This window comes from Emydura macquarii, unplaced genomic scaffold, assembly GCF_026122565.2.
Source record: "Emydura macquarii macquarii isolate MOO-44397 ecotype Brisbane River unplaced genomic scaffold, CSIRO-AGI_Emac_v2 contig_3328, whole genome shotgun sequence".
In the NCBI taxonomy this organism is placed as follows: Eukaryota; Metazoa; Chordata; order Testudines; family Chelidae; genus Emydura; species Emydura macquarii.
Window position 1 is genome coordinate 6,992,086 of NW_027133465.1, and position 26,959 is coordinate 7,019,044.

A 26,959-nucleotide genomic window follows, 5' to 3' on the forward strand; every position below is an offset into this window, starting at 1 on the left:
AATCATGTAACCTCTCTGTGTCTCAGTTTTTATGAGAAACCCTATTTCACAGCTTGCTTTGTTGATTTGTTTAAAGTGCTTTGAGATCCCTAGAAGGAAGGTGTTACTGAAGTGTGGAATATGAAACTTCCGCCTTCCTTCGTCTCCTTGCCCACCTCCCATACTCAGTCAAGTCACAAAGTCAGGCAAAAATTAACATTTTTTTAAAAATGAAACTTGTTGGGAACTGATTAGATTATGGCATTTAAAACCAGCAGTTGACAGCCAGGACAAATGTATAACAGCAATCCCCTCTTTCCATTCTGGCAAGGCACAAAAATTATGCCTTTTGCTACATTTTTCACAAAAAGTATTGGACTAAAGAAAGGAATTGGGCAGCTAAGAAAATCTACTTTCCCATTTATGAACCATGTGCTTATCAGCCAGAGCATGTGTGAATAAATCCAATTAGGGAAAGTAAGATGGCTAGAAAGCAGCCTTGTACACGGAGACCATATTCTTTCACAGCAGCTTCGCTACCCACATCAGCAGAGTCAGTGTATTTTCTCTCACTGACTGAGGAAGTTCACAGGCAGCTGCAGACACTTGGCACCTTTCAAAGGCAGGGGGTGAAACACAGGAGCACGAAAGAGCAACAGGCACAAGGAGACTCTCTTACCAAGCAGTTTTCACATCTCATTCCAGCACAGCAGACTGATGGATCACTCCTTCTCCAGATACATCAGGCAGGAGAACAGCCAGTTCAGGAGAGTCAAGATGCCCCACCCCTTTGGCATGACAGTTTCAACTCACTTGCTGTGTCAGCTGATAGAACCCAAGCTCAGTTGGATCAAACAGCTTAGAATATTGTAATGAAATACAGGACTGGAACATTAAATGGGCCTCTCTCTAAACCAGGGACTCTCAGCCCTTTCCATAGTTAACTCTCCTCTCCCTCACTGTCCACTCAGCAATATGGGAAGGGCAGGGTGGTCTCTGTCCCACATGAGAACCCATGCACTAGACCTGAGAGACAGGGGTCTGCCCAAGGGGAAGTGACTAGGAATTGGTCTCATTAAAGGGACAGCGATGAGCACCAGATAGCAATTCTTCCCCATTAGATACGGACAAAAATCAAAGGGATGGGAGAAAGTGCTGAACTTTTAGACTCGGCCCGCTCTGCAGAACAGGGTTACCTCATGGAGGGGTGGTTCTTGAACTACGGCTGTGAGAAACCCATCCTGCTAAATGCAACTTCACCTGATGCCAATTCAGCCTGTTGTTCTTTGAGAACACACGTAAAAACGTGCCAGGGCGCTGCCATAAGAGTTCTTCAAAGACGACTGCTGAAGAGACTTCAACAGACCAGTGAACGGAACCCTAATGTACTCTGGGCCCCGTTGGCTTGTTGATGAGTAAGATTCTGTGACACACACCCTGGACAGCATGAATCTCGAGGTCTTTTAGAGCCTTGATTGGGCCAGCAAACGAATAAAAACAATTTTGCAGAGGGACAGCATTTTTCTGAAATAAATCTAAGCAAGCTATCCAGCCTCCTCTTCATCCTGAAGCAGCCCCTTGAATCTATAGGAAATTTGGAGGCCTTTGCTGAAACTCACTTAGAGGAATTCTAGAAAAGCAGAAGGGACCATTTTGCTCTGATATAACTACTTTAACTGCAGGAAGCATCCTTACCAACATTCTAACATGCTGTTAGAACAGACCATCCCTCAAGCCAGAAGGGGGTCTGAAATGGTGCTCACCATCCCGAGTTTTCCTTCAAGTATCCTCCTTTCCCAAGACAGGAGGAGTGTCATATGCCTAGGGACTGGAACTCAGATTTTTAAAGTTCCAGAGGGGTAGCCGTGTTAGTCTGTACACAGCAAAAACAACGAGAGTTCTGTAGCACTTTAAAGACTAACAAATTTAATTTCAGCAGGCATAATCTTACGAAATCTTATGCCTGCTGAAATTAAATTTGTTAGTCTTTAAAGTGCTACAAAACTCTCGTTGTTTTTGCACATTTTTAAAGGTATTTAGGAGCCGAGCTCCCATTGATTTTAACAGGTGCCTAAATACTTTTAGAAATCTGCGCCTGCACATCTGGAGAGGGTGCTCCACTAACAGATCCGGGGGAGCAGAATAGAAGCCTGAGAGAAACAGTTGTGTATCATAAAATCATAGAATATTAGGGATGGAAGGGACCCCAGGAAGTCATCTAGTCCAACCCCTGCTCAAAGCAGGACCAAGCCCAACTACATCATCCTAGCCAGGGCTTTGCCAAGCCAGGCCTTAAAAACCACTAAGGATGGAGATTCCATCACCTCCCTAGGTAATCCATTCCAGTGCTTCACAATCCTCCTAGGGAAAAAGGTTTTCCTAATATCAAACCCAGACCTCCCCCACTGCAATTTGAGACCATTGCTCCTTGCTCTGTCATTTCCCACCAATGAGAACAGCCTAGCTCCTTCCTCCCTGATACTCCCTTTCAGGTAGTTAAAGGCTGCTATCAAATCCCCACTCATTCTTCTCTTCTGCAGATTAAACAAGCCTAGTTCCCTCAGCCTCTCCTCATGAAGCCATGTGCTCCAGCCTCCTAATGAGTCAGCTGGACTCGCTCCAATTTGTCCACATCCTTTCTGTAATGGGGGGCTCAAAACTGGATACAGCACTCCAAATGCGGCCCCACCAGTGCCAAATAGAGGGGAATAATCACTTCCCTCTATCTGCTGGCAATGCACCTACTAATGCAGCCCAATATGCCATTAGCCTTCTTGGCAAAAGGGCACACTGACTCATAACCAGCTTCTTGTCCACTGTAACCCCCAGGTCCTTTTCTGCAGAACTGCTGCCTAGCCAGTCGGTCCCCAGTCTGTAGCAGTTCATGGGATTCTTCCATCCTAAGTGCAGGACTCTGCACTTGTTGAACCGCATCAGATCTCTTTTGGCGCAATCCTCTAATTTTTCTAAATCACTCTGTATCATATCTCTACCCTCCAGCGTATCTAACACTCCCCCCAGTTTAGTGTCATCTGCAAATTTGCTGAGGATGGAATCCACTCCATCCTCCAGATTATTAATGAAGATGTTGAACAAAACTGGCCCCAGGACCAACCCTCGGGGCATTCCACTTGTTATCGGCTGCCAATTAGACACTGAGCTGTTGATCACTACCTGTTGAGCCCAATAACCTAACCAGTTTTCTATCTGCTGTACAGTCCATTCATCCAACCCATACTTCTTTAACTTGCTAGTAAGAACACTGTGGGAGACTGTATCAAAAGTTTTGCTACAGTCAAGATATATCATGTGCACTGCTTTCCCCACATCCACAGAGCCAGTCATCTCATCATAGAAGGCAATCAGATTGGTCAGGTATGACTTGCCCTTGGTCAATCCATGGTGTACTCCAGTCTTGGTGGAATCTGCAGCTAGGAGAATGGATGAGACTTGTCCCATCAGCTTCTTTATTAGAGCTGTTCTTAGGGAGAGGATGGAGATATGCAAACTCCAGGTGGAACCACCAAAGCAACTGAAAATGCCTCATGTGCCCAGGCTTCCAAGCTAATTTATCTGCTGGTGCAAACCTTTCCCACCTGTTTGAGTTGACTGCAAATGGTTGGTTGGTCCTCCAGCTGCCCCAGAAGCCTCTAAATCAAGTCAAATACCTCATGAAACAGTGGAGAACAGATCTTTCTGCTTAACCAACACACTTTCCATTCCTTTCCTCAGGACAGGAACAGCTCTGTTAAATGGACTATTTTCCTGTGGGCTTGTGTTTCCTTTCTTTTTCTGGAGACCAAATGGGGTTTTAGGGCCTGAAGGTGGAGAGCCACTACTTTGGGAGGGGAACTCCGGAGGTCAGTCCTGTCCTTGTTTTGAATGTTACGTAAGTGCAGCTGTGCCAGATGCTATGCTCACGTCCAGAGAACCCACTCTCTCCATCTTCTTTGAGAAGCAGGGATCTCACTGCCCGAGAACAGCTATGAGATGTGGCAGCCCCACGGCATTCTAACGGCTCAGTCTAGAGCAAGGGACCTCTGGAGCTGCACGACGGGTGGAACGAGCCCATGCTATGCACCCTTTCCATCTCTTCACTGCTTTCCAGCGACACACCATGAACAAGAGGTCAAAGCACAAAAGTAGATACACTAGGGCAAGGGCTAGCACAGGAGTGACTGAAGCTACGAGCAAAGACAGGGCTGCTGTCTCCTGCCTGATGTGAGTGGAATGAGAAATTAAGCTTTTCACATTCTATGTTCCAAGAATTGTTTCAAATACCACTTACAAAACCACTGTAGAGGTTTCTAAGGCATCTATCACAGTACCCAAGCCCTGAGAACAAACAATTTAGACAGCATTAAAATTCAGCATGACCAATGTGACACCTCTACTCTTGACAACCAGAGGATGATGCTCTTGAGTTTATTGTATTGGAGAGCTTCCAAAATATTTCCTTCTGACCCTCACTTTTTCTAAGAGTGGTTAAGTTTGGATCAACTGTTTCTTCCAGCCACTTGATCAACGATTAAGATCAAGGAGGCTGAAGACAGGATGCTTTGAGAGGGACTCATATTAATGACACGGGAACTTATGGTGTCTTAGTGTGGGACTAGATGCTAGAGAGGATGGATGAAAGTATTCAATCTGTGCACTGCTACATGTGAGGCCTTAAGGAATAGAAGCAGGTGTCCACCAGGAATTTCAAAGATCTGAAAAGAACAAGATGATCCAACTAACCACTGTTCCATTCACTCCTACTATATATCTGTGAGCCAACACCTTATAGCCAAATGTATGGAAAACCATTGAAGGATCTGCTAGTACAAGAATGGAAGTTTGTGTCTGTCCAAATAACCTTGTTTGCAAATTTGTGTTTCCAGGTCAGCAACTGTGTGACCATTAAACTAAGCATTAAGCCTGAAACCAGACTGAAGGGTTTAGATATTGGAAAGGACTTTGCCCTGAAAAGACAGGCTGGAAGCATGGTTGTAACTTGCCTGGCCTTCAGGAATGATTATGGTGGCTGACACATGGGCTTCTGAATGAAGTATTGACAATTTACACTCAAAACTGTAACACGGAGCTAAAACCTTTGTCTTACATTACAACAGTTTGAGTAGACAAAGATTAGTTCACATTCCCTAATCAATGCATTCGACCACCGTATTTTGCACCGAACCTGCATTCTAAACATACTGCTAAAATCTTCTGTGAATTTCCATCTTAAAATGGGCAAATTAGCAATTTGCCATTATTCTAGGCTTCATTTTTACTTCAACGCTTGGTATTCAGTACTGATTGACTTAGAATTCTACATAAATGCAATTCATTATACATATCCAGAATATGCATACCAGGTCTAAAGTAATTTACACTTGAATCGACTTCCTGTTTGAAGATTAAGTTAGACAGTAATTATTCTGCAGAGCTAGCTTGTATAACGTTATTATGAACAGAAGTTATCAGCCATGGGAAAGTCAATGTTGATATTGCCTCTATTCATACTGTCTTAGTAAAAATGGTGACTTATGACCAAGGTCAGAGGGGTTGCACCGATTCTGTGGTGCTATTCATAACCTTCCCCACTTTGTCTGGGGAAGAATTTCTTTGACACCTCAGTGAGATAAATCTGAGCTCGCTCAATGAAATCAGCAACAAAGAAAATGGAAAACTGAATGACTAATGGTATTTCTTGTCTCTTCCCTTTTGGGACTTGCTTAAGCAACAGCTATTTATTGGACTTTTGAGACAGTTTTTCTGGGCTTGTTTTGACAACAAACCCCAGCAACTTCGATTGTCTTGAAGATTCTAAAAAACTAAATCCTATCTGCTTTACAAAGATCAATACCCACAGAAAGAACAATTCCCCTTAGTTCTTGTCAAGTGTCCATCTGAGTGTATTTGCTTACACAGACTTTACTTGTAAGCTAGAGCTCACTTAAGCTTTCCTCTGTCCATTTCCACCTGAAGATTTGACATGTTGATGAATTTATACTATGATGGCACCCATTTAGCAGACCTTGTGTCTTACTCATGAGAGAGCTATGCCCAGACATATACTGTAAAAGACTTGCTCATCCAATGGCTTTTCTAAGTTATCATAACTGCACTGAGAACCCATATGTCCCTGTAAAACAGTGTTCCAGCCAATATTAAAATCAACATTAGCTAGCTCTTGGAGACACATGCAATCTTCCTAGTCTAGACAGGCAGTCACAGTGACCTTAAGGAGAGTATGAATTGGGTAAGTACAGAGGACTTTCTCCTCCTCTTCAAAAAAGTGTACACAAATATGCAGTCACTACCATCCTCATTAGTAGCGAAACCTGCATCCTCCAATAGGCAGCTGCTTCCTAAATAACCACTTCAGAATATTCCAGGCTTCCTGCACAATTTTCTTCAAGCCTTTGGATGGAAGTCAAACTGTTTGCAAAAGGGTGTTTGCCGGCCCCTTGGATGGTCACTTAAATAACATGGAATGTAAGTACTTTGTGCTTGGTAAGACCATGTACATTCATGTAGCAACACGTTTAGTTTGATTTCTTCATACGTTTTCAACACTGAAATCCTGTAGCAAGCTAACTAACTGTGTAAGATTATGTAAAGGTTCTGTTTGGTATACAGGGGGCATTTAGTATCTGACATGTTAATCTGGATACACAGTATATACAAGACCAGGGTATATAATTGTGCAATAAGTTGATATAATAGGGTTATACAGTTAATGTACATGGATTATTCTATGCTACGTATATTAATGGCTTTGCAGTTTCATTCCTAGATGTCTCAACAGGAGATTTCTACCTCTTTGAACACCTCACTGTCCTTCACCAAAGGGCTGCTTGTCAATATCTTAGAAGCAAGAGGCAATATATGAGAAATGCCAAGTCAATAAAGCAATTGTGTCACCATATCCCATCTCAGCACTTGCCTCTGAGTGAACACAAGAGGTTTTAGCCCTCTGTTCACATTCTACAGTTATGGATATTTGCCTACATGGGCAAGAAAAAAACCCAAATAATTTTATCGTATGTTAACACACAAGGTTAGTGCTATAGCTTTTAATGCTTGGAATGATTAGCCATTTGCCAAATGGAAAATTTATCTTCAATAAAACAGGCAGAAACAACTTATTCGGCAGTTCAGTGTTTAAAAGGCTGCAGATCATCTTCCAACATAAAACTGAATACTGCTGCAGCAATTCAGAAAGCCATTAGATTATCTTTTCCAAATTGAAAGTCTATCACTCCATAGCTAGAAGGGATGGGTTAGAGGTCAGATAATGATCATTCACACTTCTAGTGCCTTCCGAGTAACTCTATCATCCTAGTGAAGCTTAATTATTCTCCCCATTTTACCCAGGGTGAAATGTAGTCAGATTGACTTGGCCATGGTCCAACAGCAAATCAGCGTCAGATGGTCAGAGACCCCAGACTTCCCACACTTTAGGCCATGTGTCAACCATGTTAACTCGTCCAATCAGCTTTTGAATGTCCACAGTCCTATGGACCCAACTCCAGAAAGATCAATTCTATCATCCATCCTTTCAAAGCACATAATTGGGTTCCAAGCAATTTACTGCATGAGTGTCTTTCAAATGACAGCTAAAAAACCACAGAGGTCCTGTCAGCGGACTGAAGAGTAGATGTTCCTCTTGGGTCCTTAGCCAGTTTCCTTATGTCCACTGCAATGGAGCATTCTGTGTACCGGTTCATCATAGGATGTAAGAATATTACAGCAAACTGAGTGCACAGTATACACTGCCCATGTCACTTACCTGTTTTACATTGTATCCTGCTTTTGCACTAGTTTCAATGAACATTACATTCAGCTCTTTGGCTTTCCTCTCTCCTTCCTCAATGGACACTTGCCTGGGGGAAGAGAAGAATATTAGAGAAAAATAAATGAACATCCTGACAATTAAGTTTTTGCCTCCAGCCAAAGAGATGTCTTCCAGGTCCCAACCCACACCCACTAAAGGTACCGACTGTAGATATAACTACCAGATCAAGGTGGCTGGAGACAGCCACTACCATAGGAAAGTCACAACATTTCATAAAAACAGCCATACTGGGTCAGACCAATGGTCCATCTAGCCCAGTACCGTGTCTTCTGACAGTGGCCAATGCCAGGTGCTTCAGAGAGAATGAACAGAACAGAGAATTATCAAGTGATCCATCCCGTTACCCATTCCCAGCTTCTGACAAATAGGGGCTAGGGACATTTCACTGATACTATTAACTTTTTAACATTTCATTCAGTTTGGGTATCGAAGCTAGACTGGTCTATTTCACTTCCGAGTTCTCACAGGCAATGCTGGTTCTGGTTCTCACACACAATGCTGTCCTGTGGGCTCACAGTCAAGCCAGAAAATGTTTAAATAAAGTTTCAACTGATTTGTTTTTTTAAAAGCAAGAAATTTCTATTCACGTCAGGCTTCAGCATAATTTAAACTAGGATTTGGGCCAAAAATAAAAGTAGTTTTCTCAGAGAGATCAACAGCAGACTGACCATATGATTAAGAAAAGTGTACAAAGAAGAAGGATTTTTCCATACCTCTTATCTGCTAGATCTGTTTTATTTCCCACTAGCATAATGATGACATCGCTGCCCCTTTCCGTTCTGACATCATCAATCCATTTTGTGGTTTGCTGGAATGAGTTTACATCTAGTAAGGAAGAGTGGACAAAGATAAGTGTCACTGTAAAATGTTCTTTCCAGATCCCTGCCAATACAGCTATAAGTCTTGAATAAAAGCCTCACATTCCCTGGTAATTGGTATATTAGGGTTATGTAGAATCAATGGATGTTGACCCTATTGAAGTCAATGGGAGATTTATCATTTATTTCAGTGGGTCCTGGATTTTACCCTTTGGCTTTAAATGCACCTGCAACAGAACATAATCTAGCCAATTATAAATGGACTTTAATACCAGAGCACAAATTATGAAGAGTTTTTTACCACTACTTTTAAAGAACTGTTATTTCACTTTACTGAATGTAGCTGAACATATTTTATGTACAGAATGGGGGCCCAATAACTTTGCTATTTACACTATTCAGGACTTGGAAAATATGCATCAGTTTCAGGGTTTTAAAAAATATTTAACAGCAATTATATACTTTGCATTGATTAATCATTTTGTGATCACTAGTTTTAGGTTTGTTCTCCTAGGAATATTTGGCTTATGTAATTAAAAGCAACTCCAATTGGGTTGTTCACTGATCTCAAAAGAATTTCAGAATTGCTTACATAAAAAGAAACGTAAAAGGATCGATCCTTTGGCACCTTTCTAACTAACAATGCCTTCCAGATTCCAGCAGCTTTAGTAGAATGGGCAATGAACACCTAAGCTGCAAAACAAGATTCTAGGAAGTAGGCATTAATGAGTATACAATAACCTTGAAGCTGTGTTCCAAACCAAAACTGAATGGTCCAGCAGTTAATATTAAACAGTTAACATAAGTTTGCTACCATCACACAGGTGTAATCCAAGTTGCCAAAGTATTTGGCTACACTTAAATAGGGTGATCGCTGTGGTAACTGTTGGCAAAGTGTTGACTTTGTAATGGTTTCTACTGTATAATGAAATATTGTGTGTCTCAGACAGTTAAGACTTGATCATTTGCCAACAGCCTAATGGTACTTTAGTACTTAGCAATATTGTAATCATTAGGTCAGCAGAGAAGTCCAAAATTCACAGCTAACCTGTAAATTTTAGCTCAGTTTAAAGTTTTTATTTATAACACTTAAAATAAATTGACAAGAGAAGCCATTATTCCTGCTATAATCTTCTAGAGTATTTATGAATAAAAGGATAAGCCCTTTTTGGATTTGGATAGAATCAGACTATTTCATCCAATCACTACTGATTTAAAATGGAAAACCTCTGAAGGTTTAATTCTCCTTTAACAAAATTATTGTTTGTCACAAATTAAAAGCAAATAAATGAGGGATTGTCTGGCGTTTTAAACCAGGCTTCGGGGTGGGGAGGTGAGAAAACACTAACATTTTAGTCCTCAAAAGCATACAGATCTTATTAAGAAATGAAACAGTAAATTATTAAAAGGCTAAAATTTTAGTCATGGAGCTTTAAATACCAGAAAGTGAAAGTGACTGATCAAAATGAAAACGTGGTATGTCCTTTCCCCAGCCCACACCCGATCTGGGGCACAATGGAGTGAAGCAAGCTGCAGTTCTCAAATGGCCTCAATGGGAAAGCTCTAATTTGGAAATTCAAAGATATACAAGCAAGTGATTCAGGTGTTTGAGACCAAAGTCAAAGATGGAAATGGTACCCAAAAGAAGAGCAGATGAGAGGAAGCCAGCCAATGCTCAGGACTTTGGGACAAACCATGTGGTAGGAAAGGCTTACACATGTTTTATTTCAGCCAGGGAGATTCATAAGTCCATTCATACATTAAAACAAATAGTTGTGATCAGAAGTGCCTGATTTAAACACTTGACTACAATAAAGGAAACATTCTTCATGCCAGTATGAAGAACAAGCACATGACCATGATCCGACATGCACAGCTAGGCTAAAGAATGACAGAGCAGAGTATTAGAAATGCAGAATTCCCCCCACTCACTTGTGATATCATAAACAACAACTGCAACAGTGGAGTCACGAATGTAGCTAGGAATCAAGCTCCTGAACCGCTCTTGACCTGCTGTGTCCCATAATTGCAACCGTACCTAACAAAATCAGTCAAACAAGCAAGAAAAATAAGAAAGAGTCAAACCCAGTGCAATATACCTACTTGTGATATCGTAAACTACTACAGCAGCAGCAGAGTCACGGATGTAACTGGGAATGAGGCTACGGAAACGTTCCTGACCCGCAGTATCCCAGAGCTGCAACCTGATCTGTGGGATGGGAGAAAAATAAAAAAAAAAAAAAAAAAAAAAAAAGCCAAACTGCCACTAAAAATAAAGACTCAATTTTATTTTATTGCTTTTTTTAAAAAAAAAAAAAAAAAAAGCTAAATAAAAATGTAACTCGCGCAGAGATTGTTTGGGACTGGGAGCAGTAGCAAAGTGCCTCTTCTTGTGGCAACCTCTGATCCCCAATGGTATCTAAAATTGTGTATTCTCTTGCCTAAACTGGTCTAGAAAGGAGTCCAGAGAAATCTATTTCACACTCACTTCCCAGCTCTTTGTATTTCAAAGAAAACCCTCCCAATTCCAGAGGGCAGGCAATAGGGTGACTCAGTTTTCCAGCTGGAAGGGATGGGCAGGAAACCTGAGGCAAGTGCCAATCTGCAGATCCACTCACAGAAGGCATTCATGCTCTGCTGCCATTCTTCCTGGGGCCCAAGTGTGTAACCATCACAGAAGCCCATATGACAAAGGTTGGAAGAATTACATTTAAGACCACTTCTAAACAGGAGTTTTCAGCTGCTGCCAACCCACTGGAGCGGTTACTAAACATACTTTTTCAAAGAGGATAAATGCTAGTCAGTTAGCTACATGTAAGGTATAGCCATAATGCAAAGTAACAGAGAAACACTGATCACAAGGATGAAATTCTCCTACCACTTAGATTCTGAAAGAAAATACAAGATGCTCTATAAACCAACACACATTATTTTTATATATTATATAAACAAACACATAAGGGCTTGAATTGCTTTAGAAAGAGCATGCTAATTGTCAATTTACTTAAAATGCAATCACATTTATTTTGAGTTTATCCAATACCCATCAGCTTGTGCAAAGCCGTACAATTTGTGTTCTGCTAATATATACCCCCTTGCTGTATTTCTTAATTAAGGATGTGAGCTAATTTGGGACTATGACATTAATTTCTGTGGAACACTGGCTTAATTTCAGAGACGGTGCTGCACTAAACAGTAAACAAGCATAAACTGACGAGTAATACATATCCTGTTTAAAATGACTTGTTTAAACACCTACTGAGTTGGGGTACAGATTAGCAGCTCTTGTCATGATTTATATTCAGCCCTCAGCCAGACATTAGGAACTTTTGGGGGTGCCCCTTTTTTAAACCCCTGTCTGATAACAGCAGACTCTAAAACTTTCCCCCAGCCATACACATTTCCTCCTTTACTCCCCAAATTCTGCATCACACTGACCCTTCAAATCAAAAACAAGTGAATATGGCCTCTTCCAAAACTTGTGGAAAACCTCGAGAGGCACTACTCATTTCCCTACATCCCCAGCTTGCCTCCACAACACACTCAGCTTCTGATAGGCTAGAAGCAAGGGACCAAACAATGATCTTCTGCGTGGTAGCAGGACGGGTTACTTCTAGTCCTCCAGGCCAATTCAGAACTCTGAAGCATGCTCACATTATGACAGATTACAAAACATACCAAAAATAGCAGATTCTTTCAGAGTGATTACAGAAAATCATGCAAAATCTTACTCACTGTTCGATCCTCCAGGTACATGGTTTTCGATAAAAAGTCAATGCCAATTGTTGCCTGTAAAAAATTACATCAGATTTCAATTAAAAAAGCCTCACAACAGGTGTAATCTATTTCTCTCAAGGGTATTCAATAACCATCATGCCAGACTAGACTCAGGCAGAAGCTGAAGTAAGGGCCATACTTATGATATGGGGTCTTTCCTTCAGTGGGATTGTAAGCAAGATAAGAGTCTTGAGGCTTAAAGTGGAAAAAGCCTCAATTTGTAAGTATGTATCTAAATAAGAGGAAAGATATTGGCAAAATAAGTGCCTATTAACATAAGATGTCAACATAAAAAGGTCACATTTTTAACTAAGTTAACCACAATTTGTGCATGCTTTGGTCATTTATTCCACAGACACGTGTATGGCAGCAAGGTTTTCTTTGTGTCTTTAGACATTCCTGGAACTTAGAGACAGAACTCCTGACATCAGCTTAACCAAACTGGGGGGAAAGGAGGAACAGAGATAACAAGAGTTTGCAAATAGCCCTTGTAACACCGATCCCAAGTCTTCATTCTCTTGGTGATGCTGTGTTGAATATTTTGTGCAGGTGGAGGAAACTCAGTGTTGCAACTTTATGAACTGCAGGTATGTGACTGACCTGGAACTGAGGCTACTGACACTGCCATGGCTTTAACTGAATGATCCCTGATGTGGCAGTGCCACTAAACAGCATCAATGAAGCCCAGAAGATGAGCTGAGTCTGAGCAAACTGCTATCAACTCAAAACCATAAAGGGTCTAAGTCTTCCCAAGTTAGGGTGAAAAGGCTGGACCCTAAAAATCAAGGGAACGGGTATCCTGAAAATGCTTCCCTTTTTATTGCAGGCATTCTACCATCTGCTTGCCACACTTCCCAATAGGTTGGGAGATAATCTAGTGGGTGGGATTCATGCAACCAACCAGCCAGCACCCACTACAAGAAGCCAGATGCAAAAGAAAACTGACTAGCACTGCATGATCCAACTCAGTTTCCCTCTGCTGCAAGTTGCACAGCGTTTGATGCATAAGACTTTTCCTCACGAGAGAAAATCAGTATCTTGGGAGGAAGCCAGAGGGACGGATATGAAAGAAACAAAGTTGATTCCCAAAGCTGATGGCCCACAAGCTTTTCCATCAAGAACTGTGAAGGATGCCAAAGTTTAGAGGTGAGCAGATGAAATGTACATATTGGGGGGCCAGTAGACTGGTACACTGAAACATTTCCCTTCCACCTTTGCTTGCTAAGCAATCTAAAACATTTTGATAAACGGAGACAACTACATTAAAGTTTGCCTCAAGGATGTTCTCCCTGATATCTTATGGATTTCCATGTGCCAAAGGCAATTAAACAGTATTTAAAAGAGAAAAGCCGCACAAAACCCAGCATCACACCACCAAAAATATATATATAAACTTAAGTCTCTTTGATGGTTCTTGCAGCAGATATTCTATTACACTGCCATTTAAAACTGAAGTATCCTAAGGCCTTTTCAATGCTGTGAAGTTTCCCAAAAATTTAAATCAATCCGGTTGGAGCCACAGCAAAGACAATGTCCTGGTGACCAGCACAGTTTTTACAATTGGTTTAATAAGAAGGAGGTTGAACTCAAACAGAAGACTGTACCAGCTGCCAGAGTTTTATGTACACAACAGCTTGAGCAAGTCTCATTTGCAATTTTCAGGAAATTTCCCCAGTCCAAACTAGTCAATGTAACAATGTCTGAGGCTGTGAAGGCTTTAAGATAGTTTAAATTTGGAAAGATCCCTCAATACCTGGACCCAGCTGCCATATACCATCAAGATTCATATGCTACTAGTCCACCCCAAAAGGTATCTTAATAAAGGAGATTCCTTGGACCAGCCCAAATAGGTGGTGGGAAGAAACCATCATTTGGTGCACTTCACACTGAACAAAGACAGAGGATCAGCAGTCCTGGCTAGGGGATGGACCTGAGGACCCAAAGGGTTCTCTGCTAATTTCTCCACTTTGATTCTTCTAGGGAAGAAGCTGGAACAATGGTTGTGTGGTATGAAGCCTTCACTACCCTTCCAATCCAAGAAGCAGGTAAGCAGAAGACCTCTAGTTGTAACCTTGGCAGGAATGCCACTTGTGCCTAAATGAAACATATCTGCCCACAAGGTATTAAGTATGGAAACTAATTCATGCCCTAATGCCTCCTCAATAAAGGTAGGTAATGCCAGGTTCAAGGCAGGGTATACAGCTTGTGGGATTTTTAAGTGAAATGTCCTTTATGCATGAAGGTTTTCATCTTCATTAAATCGGCCAGAAGTAATACAAATATTTGTGCATCTCAGATTGAATGATGTCCCATTACTTTGGCCCTGTATTCACAGTATTTCCTACTCAAAGTATAGGAAATAACATGAAGATCTACCTCAGTATAATAGCATGAAAATCTGACATTGACACATTTGAGTCAGATGAGCCAAATTTGGCCAGCTGCAGAGTTCTGGCTATATTATAATAAAATGTGAAGTGACAGTAGAGGGCAACTGCAAGGATACAGGCTGTCTAGGGATAGGTCTATACTTGTGGTGGCGTGTAGAGTACAGACTCTCAGTTAGCATGAGTATAAATAGCAGGGTAGATGGTGAGGCACTGTTCAGATGAGTAAAGACATGTCTGAGCCCTGTGGGTACTGTATATGCCCAAGCAATGCCTCCAATGCCTACACTGTCCCCACTACCTGCCCTCTGCCAGAGCCTTTCCCCGCCTCGGTGAAAGATTTTAGCAGCAGGGGGAGCTGCTGGAGCCTTTCCTAGCTGCCTCCCCCCTTGACAAAGCCTTTCACTGCCAGGTGTAGCTATACCCCGCAGTGAGTCTGGACACAGTCTGCCTTTCCCTGTGGCATGTAGCTATGCATACCCTATACTCTGTCACAAGTGCAGACAAAGCCTGGGAGTCTAAACTTTTAGATACAGTAAAACTTAAATCATAGAAAGGAGACAGAAGCTGGGCATCCACTGAAGCTCCTGACAGAAGGAAGACAAACACTGCAAGCCAGCTCTCATTCTGTCCCCAGCTGCACAGAAATGGGGAAATGTGTAGTGTGTGGATTAGCAGACTTGAAGTAAGGAAGATGCTATAAGCCTATTAGCATTTGCTGACAGATACAAGAATACACGAGCATGAAATTAAAACGTCGGGCAAGAATTAGGGAAGTCTGGGCAACATTTCTTCACCCAGAGGAGTTCCACTGTAAGTATCTGTCTAGAAATGTATATGGCCCCCCTCACCATAACATCAAAGTATTTATCCTCAACACCCGTATGAGGTAGGGCAATGCTATTATCCCCATTTTATAAATGGGGAATGGACAGAACCTAAAGCGGACTTGCCCAAGGCAACAGAGAGAGTCTGTGGCAGAGCCGGAATTGAACCTGGGTCTCCTGAGACCCAGGCCAGTACCACAAGACCATCCTCCCTCCATTCCTACATGGGTACAGATTCATAGATTTTAAAGCCAGAAGGGGCCATTACAATCATCTAGTCTGTCCTCATGCACAAGACAAGAGGGGTGAATTAATGTCGAATTGGACCAACTTCTGTTGGTGAGAGAGACAAACTTTCAAGCTACACAGAGCTCTTCTTCATGTCTGGGAAATGTATTCTGAGTGTCACAGCTAAATACAAGATGGAACAGATTATTTAGCAAAAGTAGTTCACATATTCTAAGAGACCATTCAAGGTGTACGGCCCATTAACACCTCTGCAGACATAAGGCAAAAAAGGGGGGGTTAGTGGGTTACAGATTGTTGTAATCAGCCATAAATCCAAAGTCTTTATTAAGGCGATGATTTTTAGTGTCTAGCAAAGTTATGAATTTAAGATCCCAGCTCCTCTTTTGGAGGTGCTGTGTAGGTTTCCTTCAAGATGAGGGGTGAAAGGTCAGATACGGAGCGATCATTCTATGACAAGTGTTTGCCTTTCATCATTTTTCTGCATGAGCTCCTGCATAATAGTCATAGAACTTTCACTCAGTAATTGTCGCATCAAGCCCAGATCTTGTGGTTGAGCCAAAGCATGCTTTTTAGAAAGACCATGTACAGAGAGTGCATAAAACAGAAGAGCAATGGTCAGTAAGTTGCTACTTGGCTGTTTAAAAATCCTGCAGGGAATTTGAGGCCTCTGAATTGCTGGCTTTTCCTTGTTCTCTAGCACAGCATGTTGTTATAATCTATAATGCAGCTTCTCCCAACCCCACCCTCAGGCAAAAGTTTCCATTCTTGTTGTGAACATACTTTGTCCAATGTGCCTTATTATTTCTCTCTCCCCCCACCCTCTATGCACAGCAGGGAACCTCTGCTGATCTGCAGTGCACAACTGCAGCTTTCCTGAAACTGACTTATTAATAACTGATGGGCAACAGCAGCATGCTTCTTACGCTGCAACTCGGGAATAAATAACCCACACAAAGCAAGGCGGGTTTCATAAAACACAAGCTTCCTATTTATAACTGAACTTGACAAGCATGGTTCTAGTGATTGGTTTTGGCAGCTTTCAGAAATAAATTGTGTGCCCAAAATTTGACAGAAGGGTCCAGAGAGATAAGAGCATCTGTCAACCCACCTACAGCTAGAATTAACCAAACACACAGTTTAAGATCCAGTACTGGACTTGTGACAGTGCTCCACCAATCAGAAGATGGTACTGGGCTTCAGAGAATCTGGCTCTGCCACTGACTTGATGTGTGACCGGGGACAAGTCACTTAACCCCTTTGAACGTTATTCCCCTGTCCTGTTACATAAAATATGTAATATTTCCCTACCTCGGAGTCACAATCATATTTGTAAAACTACAGATCCTCAGATGAACAGTGCCATACAAATACAAAATATATTAAGACTTAAGCTAGGCACACATTAATGACAGCTAAATTGAAGCCGATTATTTGATAAGCCCCTAAGATTTCTCTTACTTTAAATCCCACTCATTCATTTTGCAATCTTGTAGTTTATTATATCAAACCATCTTCCCATGGAGACGGCTCCATCATCATAAAGCACTGAGGGTCAAAGCCCCAAGTAAAACTAGGGCACAAGCTCCACAGAGAAAAGAACAGAACTGAAAGAGAAAAGTACTGTGGGAAAGAGCTGATTAAATAAAAGAATTGCTCTAACACGTGCATGTAATTACAGTGGGTGGAATCTGTAAGGATGTTTGCTCCCCGGAAAGGCTAATGTGTACTCTAGTCGTCCTAGACCATAGAAGCTTTGCTAATACTGCTGATTTAATGGGACCTTGCATTTAGTTTTGTCCCACTTGCCCAGCAGCGGTGATGGGGAGCTGTGGAGAGACAGGAAAGAAACTGAAAAAGGATACTGATAGACAGTATCTCCCAAAAATGCTTTTACAAGTTTAAATGGGGAACAAACCACAGCAGTAGTTTTTAAGAAAGAATATATAAAGATGACATGGTCTTCAGGACAAGGACCGTTTGTTTGGAAATTGTTTAGCTTGTGATGGGTGAGATAGGACTGTAAATAAGTAATGTAGTGTGGATTTGTTTTGAGAAAGGGCTCTGTAAAAGTGGTATTTGGTTTCATGGTCGATGGCTGCCAGAGCAAATGTGCTCTGCTTGCAAATAAAAACAATGAATGGTTTTTGTAGCTACCATCCTTGCAACATCAACCTGGAATCTGAGAGCTGGGTTCTTTCTGGCTCATGAGTCAACCAGAACACAGTTTGCTGAGGTAGTCAGAACAGAATCCAGCTAACACGCAGCCATGTTGGCCCTACAGAGCTAAACAGAGTAAGTAGCAGCAACCACTACTTCAGCTTCCTGTTTCCAGCAGTCAGAAGTCATGCTGCCAGTTCAAAGCCAAAGCGGGATATGAGAACACTCTGCCTGGAACTGTCCTTAATAGTTTTATGCAGTGTTGTTGTAGTTGTGTTGGTCCCAGAACATTAACTCACCAACCTTCTCTCTCTAATCTCTTTTATTGGATCAACTTCTGCTGAGGAGAAAAAGAAGCTTTCGAGCTACACAGAGGTCTGCCTAGATGGCAGGAGCTAGATAGACTTTTTTTAAACAAGCTGCTAATTTCTCCCCTCTATGCTCCAGAGAGCCTCATTCAGTCCCATGGTGTGCCCAAGCAAGGAGTCCCCTGTGGAATCACTTTCTTGCCAGTCTTGTGCCTACAAACACTAGTTTCTGCTGGTAACACCACTAACATTGGAGCTCCAGAGTCATTCCTGCTCTAACTCCATCACCATCACTAGAGTTAGTTAGGGATGAATAAGGTCCATGAAGTTTTGGCAGCAAGCAAGGAAGGAAACAGGCGAGTTATCTCAATAGTTGAGAACAGCCACTTCTCAAGACTGCCTTTCCGCTCAGATCAGAGGAACCACCTAGTCACTGGCAGAGGGTTATGCAAATTTTGATGTTATATGAGGAGGTCAATGGGGGTATTTTTAGACGTTTAAAGCTTTAAAGCTTTATATTTAGCGTGCTGGTTGATTGGCAAACCCTCACTCACGGGAGTTAGGTAGACTCCTCACGTAAATACTGGTTTGGCAATACTGGGCCCCATAAAATGCGGAGATTGATTGTATTACCTGGTAGGTGTTGTCAAAGCTGTCATACATGAATCTGGTGATCAAGGAGGTCTTCCCCACTAGAAAAGAGAAAAACAGGTTCAAGGAACAGTTTTTAGTATGAGATTAGAACAAGTGACCACAAACTGTGTTCCAGTTTTAACTGGTGTTCCATCAATCAACACCGTGCAATTAAACTGGCCATGAGGAAAGAGAAGTCAGTTGATGTAACTATGGCAACAGTAACTTCCATTTTTCTGAAAGCCATTCAGATATTTGAGAAATAAAGTTAAATGCACAAAAAAAGCAAGCAAACAATAGGTCCAACTACAACATTAACTTCAAAATATGGTGTTTGATTTCAACATTTAGCCAGTTGTGCCCATTCTCAAAAGTGACTTAGGTCCAGATCCACAAAGGTATTTAGGTTCCTAACTTCCACAGACTTCAGTGGGAGTTTGGAGCCTAAACATCTTTGACCTTTGATCTCCATTAGGCCACACTACAGATGCACAGGGCATAATTAGCAGTCACAGTGTAGAAGAAAGACAAGTATAGTTGGTATTGCAAGACAGGATTAAAGGGCTCTGGTGAAGTTAGCCCTCTGCCCACAAAACACCTGGATAGGATCTAGTGTATGCTCCTTACCACCACTCAGCTTCAATCCACCCTTGCAGACAACAGATGAATTACCCCTTGCAGCATATATAGGTGTATGCAGTGGTAAACAGCTGCCACATTCCACCTGGTACAGGCTGCATTTCAGGATCGGTAGGGGAGGCAGATCACATAATACCTTAGATCCTGTATCATGCCATTGTTAATGGCTCTCCACCACTACATTTACTAGTATTGGGTTCCTCAATGGCGTTTACCAGAGATTTCAAAGCACTCTGTAAACGTCTCATGTCTCCCTGAAAGATGGGTAAGTAGTAACACACGCATTGTAAATCAAGAACACTAAGGCAGCTAGCCTCTGTGTAACACAGTCAGCGGCTGAGTTGGGATGAAAACAATTTCCCTGACTCTCAAACTCCTTTTCTACCTAGTACGCCACTTCCTCTTATTCCTGGACCAGTTTAGGCTAGAAGGCACAAGCAGGAAGATACAGGAGCTGGAGCGTGATGCTGGTGAAACCAAACCCTTTCTAATGCCTCATCACAGCCTGGCATTTTAAAATCCTTGCACGGTACTTCTAGCACTAAGTAGCTGTCATGCACAACATCTTACTGTTGTACTCTGCACCACCATATCACCTTCCACGAGCACCAAGGCAACGATTTCCGTATAGGCAAGTTCAGGGAGTGCAGAAGAGAAGAGAAGGGAGAACTGCATTGCCTCCATGCTACTCACCCACACAACGCAGCTGCAGATGTGGCAGACATTTACATAGGGCTATAGACTTCGGCAATAGCCAGAGCTTCTCTGCTTCTGTGCCACTCAGAATCATAGAACCTTAGAAGATTAGAGCTGGAAGGGACCTCAGGAGCTATCTAGTCAAACCCCTTCCTCAAAGCAGGACTAACCTCAGCTAAATCATCCCAGCCAGGGCTTTGTCAAGTCGCACCTTAAAAACCCCCTAAGAATGGAGATTTCACCACCTCCCTAGGTAACCCATTCCAGTGCTTCACCACCCTCCTAGGGAAAAAGATTTTCCTAATATCCAACCTACACCTCCCGCACTGCAACTTGAGACCATTGCTGCTTGTTCCATTATCTGCCACCACTGAGAACAACCTAGCTCCATCCTCCCTGGAACCCACCTTCAGGTAGTTAAAGGCTGCTATCAAATCCCCCCTCACTCTTCTCTTCTACAGACTAAACAAGCCTAGTTCCCTCAGCCTCTCCTCATAAGCCATGTGCTCCAGCCCCCTAATCATTTTTGTTGCCTTCTGCTGGACTCTCTCCAACTTGTCCACATCCTTCATGTAGTGAGGGCCCAAAACTGGACACACTACTCCAAATTTGGCCTCACCAGTGCCGAATAGAGGGGAATAATCACTTCCCTTGATCTACTGGCAATGCTCCTACTAGTGCAGCCCAATATGCCGTTAGCCTTCCTGGCAACAAGAGTACACTGTTGACTCAGATCCAGCTTCTTGTCCACTGTAACCCCCAGGTCCTTTTCTGCAGAACTGTTGCCTAGCCTGTCAGTCCCCAGTCTGTAGCAGGGCATGGGATTCTTCCATCCTAAGTACAGGTCTCTGCACTTGTCCTTGTTGAACCTCATCAGATTTCTTTTGGCCGAATCCTCCAGTCTAGGTCACTCTGTATTCTATCCCTACCCTCCAGCGTATCTACCCTCCCCGCAGCTTAGTGTCATCTGCAAACTTGCTGAGGGTGCAACCCACCCCATCCTCCAGATCATTAATGAAGATGTTAAACAAAACTGACCCCAGGACCAACCCTTGGGGCACTCTGCTTGTTATCGGCTGCCAAATAGACATCGAGCCATTGATCACTACTCCTTGAGCCCGATGATCTAGCTAGCTTTCTATCCACCTTATAGTCCATTTATCCAACTCATAGTACTTTAACTTGCTGGCGAGAATGCTGTGGGAGACCATATAAAAAGTTTTGCTAAAAAGTCAAGATATACCATGTCCACGGCTTTTTCCTCCACCATCCACAGAGCCAGTCATCTCATCATAGAAGGCAATCAGGTTGCTCAAGCATGATTTGCCCTTGGTGAATCCAGGCTGACTATTCCTGATCACCTTCCTCTCTTCCAAGTGCCTCAAAATGGATTCCTTGAGGACCTGCTCCATGATTTTTCTGAGGACTGAGATGAGGCTGACTCATCTGTAATTCCCCAGTTCCTCCTCTTTCCCTTTTTTGAAGATGGGCACTATATTTGCCTTTTTTCCAGTCATCCAGGACCACCTCCAATTGCTACGAATTTTCAAAGATAATGGCCAATGGCTCTGCAATCACATCAGCCAACTTCCTCAGCACCCTCGGATGCACTGCATCCAGCCCCATGGACTTGTGCGTGTCCAGCCTTTCTAAATAGTCCTGAACCTGTTCTTGCACCACTGAGGGCTGCTCGCCTCCTCCCCATTCTATGCTGCCCAGTGCAGCAGTCTGGGAGCTGACCTTGTCTGTGAAGATGGGGGCAAAAAAAAGCATGGAGTACTTCAGCTTTTTCCACATCATCGGTCACTAGGTTGCCTCCCCCATTCAGTAAGGGGTCCGCACTTTCCCTGACCTTATTCTTGTTACTAATATACCGTATTTCCCCATGTATAAGATGCTCCCATGTATAAGACGCACCTTAATTTTGGGGCCCGAAATTTGAAAAAAAATGTACTACGGTAAAAAAATCTAAAACCACTGTATAAGACGCATCCAGTTTTTAGACCCCAAATTTTTCGAAAAAAGGTGCGTCTTATACATGGGGAAATACGGTACCTGTAGAAACCCTTCTTGTTACCCTCTCCTGTATTTCTGGATCTCTTGGAAGTAATCTCTGCAGAAATGCAATCCACCCGATCTCTTTCCTATCATTTGCCACACACCCCTACACCCTCCTTTCAATTACCTTTCCAGCACCAAATGGGGAGTGGAAGGGAAAGAAAAGGTGATTTGCGTTCGTTTCAATTCAAATTAAGCCCATTTCAACCTACATATTGGTAATTTGTGTACACTTCACTTTGGAGACTCTCCTTTTCCTTTAAGAGACAAAGATTCTTTACACAATGGATCAATAGTCATGTAATCATGTTAAGCTTGATACCGACTGTTTACCGTTTTAATTCCACGATGACTATTAAAATGTCACATTTCTAAGTGCAAACTTGCTTGAAGTGTCTAGGTAGAAGAGAGAGCTAAGTGATTAGAACCAACAGTATCTACTTTCCACTGGGTCTATAATTAAGGGGAATCAGTAAGTCTCCGATTCTGCAATTCATGGATTTAGATTTATATAAACAGACACCCACCCTTAACTTAATACTGATTTTAAAGTTCCTACAATATTTGAGATAGACCCTGCATAAGACAATATTCCCACACCCTCTGTAACAAAACCAAAAGGCAAAGAAATGGCTCTATACATATATTCCCCACCTCTTAAAGGCCCCAAATGCCCCATGCTCCTTAGCTCTCCCCATGCACACAAAAGATTATAGGTGAGCCTTGAAGAATGCCCTGGAAGTCATCCTGGCTATTCCACACCAAGAAGAGTAAGCACAAGAGTCAGGCCACTCATGGAAGCTGTTTTGCCATCAGTTTCTTGCTATCAAAGGCTCTGGGTATGTCTACACTACAACAGCTAAGCTACAGCACTGCAGCGGCAGCGTAGACACGTCCCACATCAATGAAAGGGGTTTTTCCTTTGATGTAGTTTAATCCACCTCTCTGAGAAGCAGTAACTAAGTCAACAGTATAGTTCTTCCGTCAACCTAGTTGTGAGTACAGTGGGCATTAGATCAACCTACGTCACACAGGGTGTGAAATTTTTCACAGCCCTGAGTGATGTAGCTAAGTCAATCTAATTTTTAGGTGTAGACCAGGCTTCAGCCTACACAAGGAGAAGGAGATGGGTTCTAGTCAATGTTAGACACCATTTAGATCTCCTCATATGCTTTTACACATGACTGTCCACACCAGTGCTACGGAGTGATTAACAATGGTACATGTTGGTTAACTGATTTCCCCAGAATGCTATGACAGAAGAAATGAGTTAACCAACAAAACCTAAAAACTCATCCTGATCACAGCTGTAGTGCTGTCACACAGAGAGAAATGTGGTCTCAGGCAAGTCCAAATATCACTAGCCCCAGCTCTATACGGACATTCGACTAGGTATGAGACCGGGGGTTTGGTTGCACTTAAACATAGTTGCTTTAGAAGGATGTGAACATGGACCACATCCCACAGCTAATGCTCTGGTCTGGCCTATACTTAACACTTTGGGTGACATAACTACTGTGTTCAAGGGTGGGGGAAAATCCACTCCTGAGCACCATAGCTGTGCCAGTTTATCCACCCGTGCAGACACAGCAGGAGTAAGAGAAGAATGCTTCCATTGATTTTGCACCTGGCGTCCAGGAAGGTGGAGTTCCTACAGCATGGGAAAACCTCTTCCGTTGCTGTGGTCTGCATCCACACTATGGAGGTACAGTGGCATAGCAATGGCACTATAGCCATGCTGCTGCAGCACCCATAGCGCAGCCATGGCCTTTTCAAACAAGTTACTTATTGTTCATTCACCTTACACAGAGGAAGGGCCATGGAGCCAGAGTTCAGTTTGCTTTTCCCCTTATGTCACACCAGTTCAAGTTCCATTTTCACAATCTCAGTTTACAGTTCCACACCGAACACACACATCACTTACAGCACCCAAAACAAAGGGCTGATTTTACATAACGTTCTGTTTCGTGACAATATGTTTTGTGGAGAGGAGAATTAAAGCTGAACTCAGACAGCAAAGCCATCAAACATGGGTTAAGGCTGCTTAAACGATCATCTCTGTTAAAATATGGGGGGAAGAGGGGAAGGAAGAAACAAACCCAGGCTTGCGGGGCTTGTGCTGACACTTGAAAAATAGCTGCATAGACGGCGCTTTGAAGTTGTGTGTCAAGCTCTAAAGCCTCTAGTCTTCAGAACCTGAGCTCCAGCCCAACCCACAACTTCAAAGCGCTGTCTATACAGCTCGCTTTACAGCGCTAGCACGAACCGGAGTCTGTTGATCCGGGCTGGGAGGCTTGCTGCTGCAGGCTGTGTAGACATACCGCTAAAGACAAACACACAAGGGCAAAATCCAGAAACTTGGTTGGCGCTATGAAGGAAACCAGAGGAAAGCAGAGAAGGAGACCAGTGTGAGCCTTCGGCCATGTCTGAATGAGTGAAAGGAGGGAAAATACCCTATCACGTTAGATCAATCTGATTGAAAAGCCTCATTCAGAAGCAAGTTCACACGTTTAAATCAGTGTTAGCTCTCTGTACTGTAGCCCATGTTCTCCTCTAAGCTACAACACAGCCAACCAGCAAGGTTTCACACACATCACCCTGCCTCTTAACATGAATGCAGTCAGTGCCTTGGTAAAAAAAGGATTTCAGGGTCATGGTGGACAAACACCTCAACACAGGCTTCCAGTGCAATGCTGTGGCAAAAAGGGCTAATGCTATTCTAGAAACAGAGGTGTAGCGAGTTAGAGAAGGGAAGTGATTGTACCTCTATATGGCATCAGTGAGACCAATGGTAGAATAACTGCAGGTTCTGGTGCTCACTTTTTAAAAGGGATATTGAAAAACTGGAGAGGATGCAGGAAAGAACCACAAAAGTGATTAAGGGCAGGGGGGAAAAGGCCTTATACTGAGAGACTTAAAGAGCTCAAATTGGTTAAGCTTGACAAAATGAGTGAACTTTATCTTGATTAGTCTGGAAGTACCTTCACAGGGAGAAAATACCCGGTACTGAAGGGCTCTTTAATCTAGCAGAGAAAGGCAGAACAAGAACCCATGGCTGGAAGTTGTAGCCAGACAAATTCCAATTAGAAACAAGAGACACACATTTTTAACAGTGCAGCTCACTAACCACTGGAACGAACTAGCAAGGGAAGTCATAGGTTCTCCATCTCTTGATGTTGTCGGCTCAAGACTGGATGCCTTTTTGGAAGATATGCTTCAGTCAAACAAATTATTGGGCTCAATACAGGGGTTAATGGATGATATTCTATGGCCTGTCAGACTATGATCTAATGGTTCCTTTGGCCTTAAATTCTATGAACTCGAGAGCTTACACCTTTTTTTTTTGGTTAGTCACACTATATCCAATTATACAGAAGGAGGGTCTCATCAGAAAAGTGACTACATAAAATGGCACCTTGTTAACATATTCACTGTGTGTAACTGGAGTCCAATCAGATGACTGTTTTGCTTTTTTCACTCCTGCCAGCACTGCAGTGCCTATGGTACAGTGAGCTGGCAGTTAGGGAAAAAAAATTTAGTTATCAACAGCATATTTGAAAGCCAAAATAGCTGCTTTTAGATTTACTTCCTAGTGACTCTGCAAAATAAGGAAAATCAAAGGTGAGATCCAGCAGTCACAGGCTGGATTGTATATAATGAGGTAAGATGTCACAGCAGGGAGTTTTTGGAAATGATGAAAGGCTGGCAAATAAAAACAGATAAAATGGAAAAGAAAATCAAATTTTGTTCTCGTACAATGCACCAGACCCAGATTCTGGGAACTTGTTTGACCTTGCACGAGACAGAAAAACATTAAGGAAGCTAAAAATCAGACTCGGGAGTTTTTTGCCTGTGCAGATTGGTTACAAGGTTAGCCCTGACCTGGAGTATACAACAAAAGGTAAATCCTTACCAGGTTCTATTCATATCGCTGTAGCTTAATCTCCTCTGTCCATTTCAGAGCTGAAAGGCCACCGTCTCCAACTCTGGGTCTCTCCCTTTTTAGACTTGCTCAGGTGACTTTCCCCAGCTGTGAGTAGCTCCATGTGAATTTGAACCCATAGCTCTCTGCAGTTCAGCATCCAGGGCTAACTTCACCTAAGGCTGTCACTGCAATCCACGCTCCTTTCTATTAAACTAGATCAATGTAGGGGTTCAACAGGTGCCCTGGTTTGGGAGGCGGAAGGAAAGCTACTCTAAAAAACTATCAAAATTCACAAGTGGAAGCAATCTGATTCACTTACCAAAGACTTGTCACCCTCTGCACCTGAACTGGGGGTAGGAGATATTGAATGGTTCTGGATGCTACACAAAATACAATTATTTTTCATTTGTAGTTAACTGGTTCAAAAGCAGCCCAGGTCACTAACGGCCAGTCAAGTCTGGTGGTATACAAGAAATGAGCTGATGACCTCAGTTCGGTTCCTAGTGAAGCTGTCCATGTCAGATACCACCACTTTGAACCCCCGCGGACGGTTTCTACAGAAGCCAAGGATCACATGCGCAGAGAGACTAGAGGCAGGTCAGAAGTGAAAGATGAAGGGCAGCTTTCAGAACCACTGGTCATGCTAGATCTGTCATGGGG

General features: G+C 42.7%; 1 protein-coding gene across 3 annotated transcripts in view; it reads right to left on the minus strand.

Annotated features, from left to right (window-relative positions):
* Positions 1–26,959, minus strand: part of RAB6A (RAB6A, member RAS oncogene family) — an 89,008-nt gene that overhangs the window by 13,151 nt on the left and 48,898 nt on the right. For 2 of the 3 annotated variants that reach the window (XR_010917155.1, XM_067533190.1), the window contains exons 2-6: positions 18,982–19,040; positions 12,379–12,432; positions 10,576–10,681; positions 8,539–8,650; positions 7,760–7,853 (exon numbers count right to left, since the gene is read on the minus strand). Coding sequence is in view for 2 of the 3 variants with exons in the window: in XM_067533190.1 (XP_067389291.1) it covers positions 7,760–7,853; positions 8,539–8,650; positions 10,576–10,681; positions 12,379–12,432; positions 18,982–19,040 (425 nt within the window). In the remaining variant the exon portion in view is untranslated. Of the gene's footprint in view, positions 1–7,759; positions 7,854–8,538; positions 8,651–10,575; positions 10,682–10,746; positions 10,853–12,378; positions 12,433–18,981; positions 19,041–26,959 lie in introns of all 3 variants that reach the window. The other variant, XM_067533191.1, reaches the window with a different exon arrangement.